The 12,681-nt window shown below is 51.2% G+C and overlaps 1 protein-coding gene across 5 annotated transcripts in view; it reads left to right on the forward strand.

Annotated features, from left to right (window-relative positions):
* The window catches only part of LOC107189637 (protein gustavus), a 168,502-nt gene that overhangs the window by 135,752 nt on the left and 20,069 nt on the right, over nt 1–12,681 (forward strand). For 2 of the 5 annotated variants that reach the window (XM_015578213.1, XM_015578215.1), the window contains exon 2: nt 4,111–4,149. The exons of the other annotated variants lie outside the window; for them this stretch is intronic. In XM_015578213.1, coding sequence (XP_015433699.1) covers nt 4,111–4,149 — 39 coding nt within the window. The remainder of the gene's footprint in view (nt 1–4,110; nt 4,150–12,681) is intronic. 5 annotated transcript variants of the gene reach the window in all.

Genomic DNA, 12,681 nt, shown 5'->3' on the forward strand with positions numbered 1-12,681 from the left:
CCGCAACGTTCTACGTAATCACCACATTTGTTACATCTGTAATGCATCGATCATTTAAAAGAAACGGTCTATGAAACTCCTCGCTCAATAGACGCGTAACGCGGTGTTGTCCACCATCTCATCGATTGCAATTCGATCCCCAGTACGTCTCGACGCGTACGTTTCGCTCGCGTAGAGATCGTGGCCGCGACTCCGAGAGTCTCCTTTCTCTCATTCATTATTCCCTTTAATTCCCACCGGTGGGCGGTTGCGTAATGCTTGCGATCCGTGACAATGTCGCGGCGCGTCGAAGGACAACTCTGAGAGAGAAAGAGAGAGACACGTTCGCCGATCGCGAACAGGGCTAACATTGTTCTCTGGATGTGTCGGGACCCACGCAAAGTGAGGATTCTCGAGGACAGAGGAGGCCGTTAAGCCGTTCGGGCTCGCGGAACAGCTGCTTGTTGTTTAACGACACAACACTGCCTGGCGAACCTGGCATCCGATAAACGTCAGTACCATGTGCTTCGGGAAGGTGCTGGTAGGAGGACGAACCACGGAATAACACCCTTGGGAGATCTCGTGCGCTAGTCAAGTTACAGATTCCGAAGGGAGAACGCGTTTGTCCTTGTATATACGACCGTGTTCGCAGAGCTGGCTCCGCGGTGAATGGATCGCTCCTATTTCTGGTTCTAGGCCCTTCGAACATGACACACCAACCGGCGAAATCCTATAAGATCGAGCGAGTAGGCGGGCATCAGTCTTTTGGAGTATTAGTTCTTGGAAAGACTTTCGACAAGTTGGAGGGAACGTTGCCAGACTCTGGTGGTGTAGTAGTGGGTGGAAAGCATTTCGAGAATCGGAAATAGAGAGAAAGAATCTATACAGTGGAAACGTAATGCTCTTGTGGATCTCTCGGATGTTCTATATTCTACGATAATTCCTCTTAGCGTTTGTTCGTCCACCCAGTTAGGTTTCTGTACAGTTCAAGCGGGAGAATAGGCGATTTCAAAGGCACAACAATGGTCGGTTAAACTTCTTACGGTGGCAGATAGATCCCAGCTGGGAAAAATTTACGAGCGAAGAATGTCGATACTCGGAATAGATTCGGAAGGGAGAATCCCGTGACGGGAAACGGGAGCTTTTGTCGCGACTGGGGTAGAAATTTCCAACGTTTCTCTCGACTGCGTTGCATCGCGAAAGAAATCCAATGAATCGTCCCTGTCTTTCGCCCTGTAAATTTTCCATGGTTGCTTCGATCGCGAGCAGAGCAAGCTCGTGTCCGGTCGAGCGATTGGTTGGCTGTGAAGTATAAGGGAGAGAGAAAGAATCAGCACGTTGGGTCAGTGGCGGAGCCATCGAGACGCGTGTGGCCCTTTTGCTCGCTGTCAACCTTCTAAAGAATTCACGAGTATCCTTCAGAGCTCGAGACGCGGGGCAATCCGATTTAAACGGTGAAATAGAACGAGGAACGATCGAACGGATTCGATCGGATCACGAACGTCAGAGCGCCGCAACTCCGCTCGGATTCGTGTTCCTCGTGACTCGGAAGTTTGCGAACCTTTGGGGGGAAGGGGGACGAAAATTCGCGGCAGACACTCGATATCGAACACGTCCACTTTGTATTCACCGAAGGGACTTCCTGAATATGATAATACTCGGCCGGGAACGGTAATATTCGGCGGGTCTGGTCGACAGGACAATGGTCTTGGAGGTACAAGGCGTGACTGGCATAACGCGATCGGCCGACAGATCCATTTCCTCGAAGAAGCCTCTTCGACCGGTCGAATCAACCGGGTTCGGTTACTCTGGTCGCGAACAGAGAGACCCAACGATCATCTTTGTTCATCGAGTACGGAAGAAGGCTACGGCCGTTCTTTCCCCCCCCCCCCCCCCCCCAAAGCGTAGAGCGACCAAGGTGGATACGATACACACACGGTTTCCTTCTTCCGAAGGGCCCCGTGTTTCCCGTTTCACGATCTTCAACCGCGAGTCGCACCTGCTAGCACCTGTCACCGCTCGGCACCATACGTCGCTTTCCATCGATCGTTGCGAAACAGTCTTTCGTCGTGGAAATTATTTACACTATTGAGGGGCTTAGTGAAAAAAGGGGCACGTGTCACAATACTATAAATTTTACACGACAATTACTTTTATAAAAAATAAGGTTAGAACTTGCGCTTCTTTTCCACGGAGCCCCTCAATCGTAGGCTTTGGTGTCGATCGATTGATTATTAAGTTCGAACGGTTTGATCTGTCTCGGTTAACCGATGCCACCGACGATGCGTTCTATCCTATCGTACGCCGTCTCGTACGTTCGTTGCGTGCCTGCGATGATAATTGCTCGGACATTCTATCCGAACGAGAGTGTTGCGTAATACTTTTTGCGGCTTAAACACGTGGAATAATCTCTTGGGCGCGTAACGCCTGTATCCCGCATTCTCGAATGTTTCTTTGAAATTGTTCAGAGAAACAAGTACGATTAAAGTGGAAACACCGTTGAAGAATGGAACGGATTCGTCTGGATTCATTTCGGGGGCAATATTTTCTTAGGATTCACTTGGTCCTTTTCCGTGATGGTCGCACCACAGCCGAAGGGGTGTATCGTTACCCGGTCGGGATCCTCCTTTCCTCCGCCGGTGCTTCCCGAAGACCTCGTCGTCTCGAAATACACACCGAGGCGGGGTGCCGTGGCGCGTTACACCACGTGTTGTGCATGGTCCAGTGTGTGTTCTTTGGTAACGAAACACCCAGTCGAATGGGAGCTAAAGGTGGCGGAGGAGGTGGAACAGGCACATTTCCTTTTTCCACATTGCTCTCCTCCTCCTTCTCGTCGTCGTCGCTTTTTTTGCCCCCGCTTTTTGCCGCCGTTGCGTTGTTAATTCCGGAATTTCTAAAGCACGGAGAGGAGAGAACACTCCGACGGCGGAGGGACAAGTGCCTCTTTTGCTTTTTCAGAAAACACCGGCGCGTCGCCGGCTACGCGTCCTAAATTCGAGGCGCGGCGGCGGGGCCACTTTTGTCTCCCTCAAAGCGGCAAAATTAATTGAAAGGTGGGTCGGGGGATGGCGAAAAATTTCCTCTTCTCGAGTGTTGTTTGATCGTGGCGTCGAACACTTCTCGACGGATAACCGCTCGATGGTTATTGTGATTTATTCCGGGGGTGCATCGCGGAGTGCTCCGAAATGAATCTGGTTCTACTCCAAAGGATCTTGGATTTTTCTCGCGAAAAGTGAACACAGAAACGTACAACTGAAAACAATCATCTTTGTGTTTTGATCATCTTGGTTTTAGTTCGTAGACCGTAGAGATGTGGGAAATTAGTGTTTCTAATCGAACGAGGGTGTGGTTCAAAGTCGAAAAAAAAAACAAGTGTAACGTCTTCGAAATTGTTTGGATCTACGCAGGAAAGGCAGCGGGGGTGACAAAAGAAACGCGTTAATTCTCGACCGTGGTCGGTGACTTTCTCTTTTCCTTTGTCACCGAACGTTGGTCGAACTGCATAAAACAAGGCGCGTCGAATATATGGTCAGAGTCGAGTAACGTCGACACAGACGAGCTTGCAACGCAGCTGCGTAGCTTATCTCCTGGAAATTCTGTAGGGTCGTGTCTCCGTTTCCGAGTTCAGTATCCGACATTCGGCCGCGTTCTATCGTGTTTGCTCGATTCATGGTTACATCGATCGTCTTTCCACGATCATCATCGATGTCTCTGACTCGTTTCGATACCCTGCAGCTTGGTGACCATTCCTCGCGACTTCAATTAAAGTGGACTTTAAGTATAACTTCTCGAGTGGACGGGAAACGTTGAAGCCTTACGATAAAAGTGAATTTCCGTGATCGATTCTGCGGTGATGTCAATCCACAAACTTTCGCTTCGGCCTGTGGCGATCGAAGATCGTTAACCGCTTCCGGGGGTTCGATGCGCCGAAATGAATCGATCGTCTACAGATAATTATTTCGTCGCAACGCGGGCACAATGTAACGGAACAGAGAATCACCGTGTGAATAAAAAACGAAAAACAAAAATTCGATTTCCCTCGGAACGACGCGAAATGATACGTAGGATCTATTTGAACACTGTGCAAGAGACACACGTGGAATGACTGCTCTTCTATTTTTTTTCTTTCAGACTGGACCGTTTCGTAGCGAGCAAAAATGAAGACACGAGGTACACAGATCCCCCTTAGCCTAGAACGGACGTATGTTTCTCTCTTCTCTTATCGTTCCCTTCCGAGAGTCGCACGGCAGCCGGGTGCTCGATGGCTTCGAGTCAATTTTTCGTAGGGAATCGAAGATCGACCGCGCGAGAGACGTCGAGCAGAGTGGAGGAGATCGTTCGCCACGATGTGTCCTCCGATCCTCTCCCCGTCTAGTATTCCTTCTCACTCTGGGTCTCCGACTATGAGTTACTTTAATATGGGACTGGAAACACTTTCAGCGAGCTGCTTCGCGCGAGATCGTGGGCCTGAACGCGTCGAAGGCGCTCGATAACGCGTTCGGACGTTGTGGTTCGGAGTGTATCGACGCGTGGCGATCGGCGGCGGCTTCCTCTTTGTCGTCGAAGGCCTCTCCCGTCACTGGAGAACCGTGGTGCTTCAGCCATCGAGAAACGATTGAACCAACTCGCTTCACATCGTTGTCCACTTAACGCTCGTCGACGGCTGATTTATCAACGATCCGCGGCCATTAACGAGCCCAACCGTCGTCGCAGATTTTACCGCGATCGCCGGCGTATGCAGCTTTCGGTCGTCGTCGCCGTCGTCGTGGACGCAATCGAAATTCGGTCACGTTCGTAAACGCAATTCCATGCCACCGTGACGGGAATACACACTCGGTATTTGCGAGCGGGACGCGCGAGGACCCTCGGCAATCGACCGAGGTTACGACGGTATTCCAACATAAAAAATTGTATCCCGTGCCCTTTCCCAATCGTCACGAACATACACCGCTCCGGTAAACTCATGGACATCGAAATGAAATTTGAACTTTCGAATCTCCTAATCGGAACCTTGTAAGACGGAGCTGGAGAACCGACGATTCGGAATTTTCACCGTCTGGAAACTGCGCGCGCGCTCTGTAAACGTGTTCTGTAACTTTCGAAACTGAATTTGTAGTAAGATTAGAATTCCACCGTAAGCTCGTCGACACGAATCTCGGTCAGAACGCAGTTTAGTCTCTATCTCTCGAATTATTTCCATCGAGCAGGAAATCGAATTGAGAGACAGTGTGTGATACATGTGGCGGGCGAAGGGGGGGGGGAGAAAACGATTAGAGAGAGGAAGGAGTGGAGGATGCGGTAGCTGGGTGGGCGTCCGTTTATATTTATGCGCGAAAATAGCGGCGCTAACGGCGGTCGCCTCGCGTTCGAAGCAGGTTTAGTCAAAGCCGAGCGCGCTCTTAGACCGTGTCGTCATCGAGCAGCAGCTGTTTTCATTCAGCCTCGCCCTTCTTAGTTGGCTACTTCCTTTGCAGCACTTTTAATTAACGTGCACGAGGCACACTCTCCCTCCGGCCATCTTTCTCTCTCTTTCCCGTCCACCGACATGCTTTAACTCTCTTCTTTCTTTCTCTCGACGCGTCTTTACGAATTTTCATTTCTTTTTTCTTTTCTCACTCCGTTGCCACTCCCCTTTGCTCTCCCTATCTCTGGGTGCTTCTTCTCGCGCTTTTCACGTCCCCTCGTTTCCTTCTTCCCGTTCCACGAACAGTCTCCACGGAACGCACCGTGGTGCTTAAACAGAGCCGAGGCTCGACACTCGCCTTCCGTTGTTGCCCGTCGACGTGGAAACGCACAGCGCTGGATTTTCGAAACCGTTGCGTAATTCCCTCCCGTCGAGAGGGATAGAGAGAGAGTTTCCGAGACTGAGACTCTTCTTCGCCTCGACTCCGCCGGGGAGAGACAAAGGATTTCGCAAAGCGCAAACACCCGAGGCTGCGAAGCAAAGTGGAGAACCCTGTTACCACCGTCGTCGGGGCTTCGGCCTTGAACGAAGCTAATTATTTACAAAAGGCTGCTGCGCACACGCACTTGCTTCGCGATCGCGCAGAGTAAACAGCTGAGTCGAAGAAAATGTTGAACTTAGAGCTCTCTTTCTCTCCCTCTAGCAATCGTCGTCTCGACATACGGCGAGGCTGGACGATAAGGAACGAAGAAGGATATTTCTTCGTTTCGTTTCATCGCCGGCGGAGAGGACAGCCTTTCCGAGGGTTCATCGTTCCAGGAACGATCGTAAAACACGTTTAACGATTTCCATGCACAGGGTGTACCGTGAAGTACGAACGACACCGGTTTCGGAGCAAACCTCCGGGGTTCGCTCCGGTGAGAACACAGAATAGAGGAAACGGTACACGGTTACACAGTATAGTCCCTTCTCCTCGAGTCACTTTTAACAAGCGTATGTTTCATTCAACTTTCATAAAGTGGTGTTAAACGGAGCATACACGATTTTGTTTTGTCTTTTTTGCCCTCGGGCTCATCATCCCCTCTTCCCTCCCCGCAACGGGCCGGCGACTTATTAATGACATAATTCCTGACACAATATCCTACATCGTGCCCGAGTAACGTTCGTTAAGGTCTCAACCCAGCCGCCGGTTAATTAAAGTCAGCCCCTCGTCCTGGGGTTCGCGTTAATTGCGCGCCACTCCGAGAACCGAACCGTCGTCCCGGCGAGAGGCTAATTTAATTAACGGCCTGACGTGTCCGCAACGAGCCGCTTCTTTATTTTTCCCACCTTCTCTAAGGATTTCCGTGCTAACTGAGGGGGGGGGTGTCGATTTCTTTTACAGACTCGTAGCCTAAGAAAAACGAATTCCTGCTCAGCGTTTCCATCGTTTCTATCGCTTTGAGCACCCTGGGTCTCTCGCCTAGTGTGCTTTCGACCTCGAGTTCTCTCACTCTCTTCGTGGTTCACCCGCGGAATCGTTCGACGTTCCACACTACGTTCTCGTCGGTGCGTGGATCAGTGCCCTCGAGAAGAAAATTCGACGAAACTGTTCGCGAGGAACGTCGAAAGACACGAAGCAGCGACCAGCCTCGTAGCCGTTATCTCGCGAGCTTTACGACCAATGAGGGATCCCGAAGCGCATTCCTAACGAGCCCTAATTGGAAGCTGTGTGGACCTTCTTGGTCTGTCGTTTAGAAGGCTCGAGAGAGAGAAAGAAAGGGGAGAGAACCAGGGCCTCTGAAATGGTAGGCTCCTCAGCGACGCGCAGACTTGTATCATCCTCCTTTTACTCTCTTTCCCGTTTCTTTTTTCGGTCCCGGCGAGCTCTTGAAATGCGTGCGCGCGCGCAAGCTCCTGCTCGGATTTTCCGCGAATAGATTTTACGTAACGCTCAGCGAATGACACGTTCCGAGTCTCTTCGATCCGGCGAAAATTTATCGATCCATTGGCGCCGAAACGGTCTTCCGGTTCCGAACAAATGGCGGCAATTCTGGGCGAATTTAAATACAATCGCTCGGTTGGTGGCAAACGAAACGACGCGGTTGACGATAAATTCCCCCCCCCCTTTCCTCCTACAGTTGTTTTGCTCAGCTCGATACGGGATCGTCGGTAGCGTTGTGCAGAACTGCTCGATTCCCACTCGCGTGATCGTGTGGATACGTCGTCTGTTCCGTCACGAGTTTCTTCCTTTTTTTTTCTTTTCTCTCGGTGGTGACCCAGTGCGCGCGGCCAGATGCTGCCCCGATAAAGTCGTCTCTGCGTCGCGGGTCCCCGCGTCGAAGCGGGAATATCGACTGAACTAGTTCTTCGTGTGTATATACGTATGTACAGGGGTCTAGAAGTTCACCGCGAGCGTCGAGCGCGCGGGATGCGTCGAGGAAACGCGAACACACGAACGCGCTCGTTGACTTTCTGGTGGGTGGCCTCTTGGCCACGATCTAGGTCTCCCCCACGGACCTAGTTGCACGACCACGCCGAGGAAATCTTCGTTCCTCTCCCCGGATAAGAGATTACTCGAGCCGCCAGAGAGACAGAGGGAGAGAGAAAGACTATTCGGACGTCTCGAAAAGTTGAAGGGCTGTGTACGGCAGCGACCTACTTTACGTACGAACGAATTTCTCTGGGTACCATATACATACTTACGTTGCCCGAGGAATAATTTTTTTTTTTTTCGACTCGTGACGAGAACGACGACGAGGGTTCTTAAAAATTCATCGCGCGTGCTGGACGCAAAGGGCGGCGGAGAGAGGGAGAGAGAGGCTTTTTCGTAAGCGACGATAAATATATATTTCCAAACGTATGCGAAACAGCGTGGAACGCGCGCGCGCGCACGGCTGCCACTGTCGGCGGCGGTGGCGGCGACTGACCCATTTGTGAAACTCGCGCGACTTCGCGTTGCCACACACCTCCTTTGCCGCGTGCGCTCGATTATTACAACACTTCACGAATTACACCGGGCTCTCGTGGCCCCGAGAGCGCCGCCGCCCGTGTCGCTTTTTTTTCTTCTCTTTCTCTTCTTTTCGCGAACCAGGAAGCCTTTTACAGGGTCTCTCTGTATCGGTGTGCGCGATACGACGACAGCTTACGTATTTATTCCACTGTAGCGTTACAAAACCATTTCTTTCGCGTGTGTATGTTCGTGAATTAAAGTCACTTTTCCGACCCTTTCTCCGATACGAAACCAGCCTGTGAACGTGTGTACGCGTTCTCCATCGGACCAATCGACGCGTGTAAAAGCCTCGATCTCTTACCACGCGCTGAACAATGCGTGCAAAAATCTGTTGGTCAGAATAGAGAGGACGGAGTCTCGCTTGCAACACAAACACTGGTGTCAGGGGGGGAAAAAAAATACGAACGGCGAATTACATCGGGAGAGTCTCTCGATACGCGTTTTATCGTCGTATATATCGCCCGCTCACGATAAAGCCGTTTACGCAGAGGGCTCTGACCGATACCCCCGGCGCGCGCGTTCTGCGTTCCTTGCGCCACGAAATCGTACAAAGGCCTTTGTAGTCGATCGTCACGGAGCCGTCGAAAGTCTGCTTCGTTTCCAGGCGTTCGTTAACGCGATTGGAATTGCCTGCTTCCAGAACGCTGCTCTCCCCGTTGATCCTAAAGCTTCTTTATTCTATCGGAATTATATTCACGATCATTTCTAAAACATTTACTTTTCTTTTTAATCGTGGATGGTACCGTTTTTAGACGTCACTTTCAGAAATTCCATGACACACTAAATGTCCCGTGAAATTGAACCCGTTGTGTCGATCGGTGGTCTTCGATATCACACGTGAACGCCAATAGAATTTCCCCTCTTTCGGTAGACGAAACGAGAGTGTCTCGCGAGAATATCTCTTTTCGTTTTCGGAAAGATCACCGGGCGGAATATAAACAGAATCATTTCCACAGAGAGGAAGTCGGTCGGTCGGGGAGGCAAACGTCGATACTCGGGGCCGAAGAGCGGCGGTGCGCGGGAGCGTATTGCGCAACCGAGCGATAGCGCCGCGCTTCGCAAATTGACATTTTCCCGTGCGAATGGAACGGTGCGCTGCGGACTTTTGCGTACACGATTAGGTGCGAACAACAACAATAACAACGCTCTCTGTTCATACGTGAATCTTGACGTGGACATATATGTACGCCTAGGAACGCGACGCCCCGAAGATCGTGAGATCCCATCCTATTGGTAGCTTTGTAAAAGTCGAACGGTGGCCTGGGCGCGTCTCCAGAAAGAGAAGGGGAAGGTGGTCCTTTGAGACGGAGTTTCCCGCGACAGTGGCCAGGCATCTTGACCATTCCGAGAGGAGTGTTTTCGTCTCCGGTGAAAGACGAACGTGTGTAAGAAGGGAAAACCGCGGGGGAAAGAGAGAGAGGAGAGAGCGCAGTGACACACGTTCCGAAGACGGTTGCGCCGGAACGAACTTATCAGGAACGGCGCTTTCGTCACCGTTTCACATGTTTCTTTCTCCAGCTTGGTACATGTTGGGCAACTCTTTCCGTCGTGTTCGAGCGAGTGACGTTTCCCGACGAGGAACGAAACGTTCGAAAATGATAGGACGATGATTTCGAGAACTTTTACGCAATCTGGTTTAACCAGAGACTGTTTCGCAGGATGCTACCATGATCCCTGATACGATCTGGATATTCATTTATTTATTTAATAGAAGTAGGAACGAGAGTTGAGAACCGCTGACCCCGACGGATTAATTGGTTCCCATATACAGTCGGGGGGACACGAAACTCGTTAATCTGTTCGAAATATATATATTCGAGGTACGGGGGCCGATGTATTAGAAAATGTTTCGATCATAAAGAGCGAGAGCCTCCCCTCCCAGACTCCCCTTTGTCGCCGTTGGAGAGAAGTCTCGAACGTGCCTCCACGGGCCATTTCGTCGTCCCTCTTCGTTCCTCTCGCGCGCCGTTGCCTTTTATGATTCGTTTTTATTTATCGTCGAACCCGAAAGTCTGGTTCACAATGGTCCCGTACGCGGGTATATGCGGGCCTCTCCCGAGTCGTTCCGCCCTCTTCGGTCCTCGTCCGTGTTCTTTCTTTTCCCCCCTGCCGGAGGGACCAGGAGAGCCGAGGGACCAATGAAAAATCGTCCAGAGAGACGTGTCTCTCCCCCTGCCTCCCCTTTCTCGTGAAATCGTTTTTCTGGCTCAACGTTACGAGAGTAAAAGAGAACGATGTTTATCTTCCTCCCTTGAATTAGCATCCAGTGACCTTTTCGATTCGTTCACCGATCAATCGCGATCGATGGCTTGTGGAATCCCGTCTGTAGCCCATATCGTTCGTAAATTGTGTGTACGTTTTACCCTCATCCGGCTCGAAACACACTCGGTTTCCGAACTCCGTTTCGTCTTGTACCGCCAAAAAAAAAGAGAGAAAATAACTCGATGACGGGCTCTTTGAACGAGATCGCCAGGCCCTGGAGGATCGCACTCGTACGGAATTTAAATCACGAAGCAAAATACAGGTTGCTTGAGAACGGGATCTCGGGGCTCTGTTCTCTCGACGGTAAATCATTTTTCGTTCGGGAACGGCGTACCGAGAACCCCTTCGTTCGACACCGTTTCTCTCGCGAAAGAAGTCCACGAGCGAAAAGAAACACGCCCCTCCGTTCCGACAACGCTCGTAGTACCGAGAGTTTTTCGTAACTCGAAGCGCGCCGGTACGTTTCGACAGGTTTCCTTTTCGATTCCTCGGCCGAAGGCTTCTTTCACCGGGGAACCCTCTCCGTCTGCGTGTACTCTTTCGCAAAAGTTTCGACCGCGCATTCGTTGTTTCATCAATTTTTTTCGGTCGCATACTCGCGCGCGCGCGCGGTCCTCTTTGTACAATTAGTGAAAGGAGAACCTGGGAGGAGGAGGAGGAGTGTATTTCGACACCGTCGTCGAATAATCCTCCGCGAGGATTGTCGGTGACTCCGAAACCGAAGAATTTCGACACGTTCGACGCTAGGTAAACGCGCGAGATCGCCGGTGTAACCGGTGTTATACTGTTAACGTTTAGTAAAATCATTCAACATCACGCTCGGTGCCAGCTGTCTATGTTTACCCTCTCTGGATCGTACCTGAAAATTATCTGCCGTGGATCGTCGCGGCGTGACGCTCGCTCTCTCGTTTTGTACGGTTCGCTCGCGAAACAATAAGGAGGATTCGAAAGGGAAACTGACGAACGAGGACACCGCGATCTCGTAATTTTCAATCCTCCTCTCTCGACGTTCCCGACGAAAGATCATACTACCATAAGGAGCAGGCCGATCGGTCGTCTCCACCGATCCAGCGGGTCGTCGCGTTTATTGCAATCGATGATCATCGGGTCTTGACTCATTCCCGGGGAATGTCGGTCGACGTTCGAGAAGCGTCACCGCGTCGAAAAGGATTAACTTGTCCGAGAATCACTTCGAGACACCGCGCGTAACGAGGAAACGTATATCGAATCGATGAAACTACAATTACATCGAGTTCCCGTCGAACCTGTAAGAAAAATCGTCTGTACAGAGCGAACTGCGAAGCTCTCTTTTGATCCGGTCTCTAAGATCTCCAGGGGTATAAGGCGAAACGACGAGAGACGACTGGCTCCGTGAGGAGCCGAGGGACGAAGAAAGAGCCTTCTTTCACGCTGGCAGCCAGCAGAAGGGTCCAGATAGGACGCAGGTTCCAGACAAAGCGGACAAAGGCCCAGATCTGGCCGCGCCTGCGGTACTGCTGCTGCTTGGCCGTCGTCGTCGTCGTCGTCGTCGTCTCGAAAGAATTTCACCACACTGAAACCGCGCCGTGGAACACGTAGAACACGGCCGCGTGTTCGTGATAAAACCCCCGACAACTGCACGCGCGTCTCTGGTCCCGTCCCCCGTATCCGTGTGCCCCGTCCATGAAATACTTTCACTGGTTTCACGGCCAGCAGACACGTTTACACGATGCTAATAATACCACTACGCCCTGATCGGACGGTTGGTCCCGCGGTACCATTTACTCTCCTGTACTCGTCCGTCCGTCCACGGTTCTTCGAGTTCTTCTTCGGGGTATCTATCCTGACAACGAACCCTCGGCTGCTCCGTGTTGCTTCTCCTGGTCGTCGAACTTCACGGATAATGAAAACGATCTGAACTTCCCCGGTCTTGACCTTCATCAGGCCACCGCCGCCGCGCTTCTTCACATCGACTAGGAAGCTATACCGCAGCCGAGAACTTCGAAGTAGTTTCAAAAATTCAATAGGCAATCGTTTTCTTTTTTTTTTTTTTTTTTTTTTTTTT

Source organism: Dufourea novaeangliae, unplaced genomic scaffold (genome assembly GCF_001272555.1).
Source record: "Dufourea novaeangliae isolate 0120121106 unplaced genomic scaffold, ASM127255v1 scaffold165, whole genome shotgun sequence".
Classification (NCBI taxonomy): Eukaryota; Metazoa; Arthropoda; class Insecta; order Hymenoptera; family Halictidae; genus Dufourea; species Dufourea novaeangliae.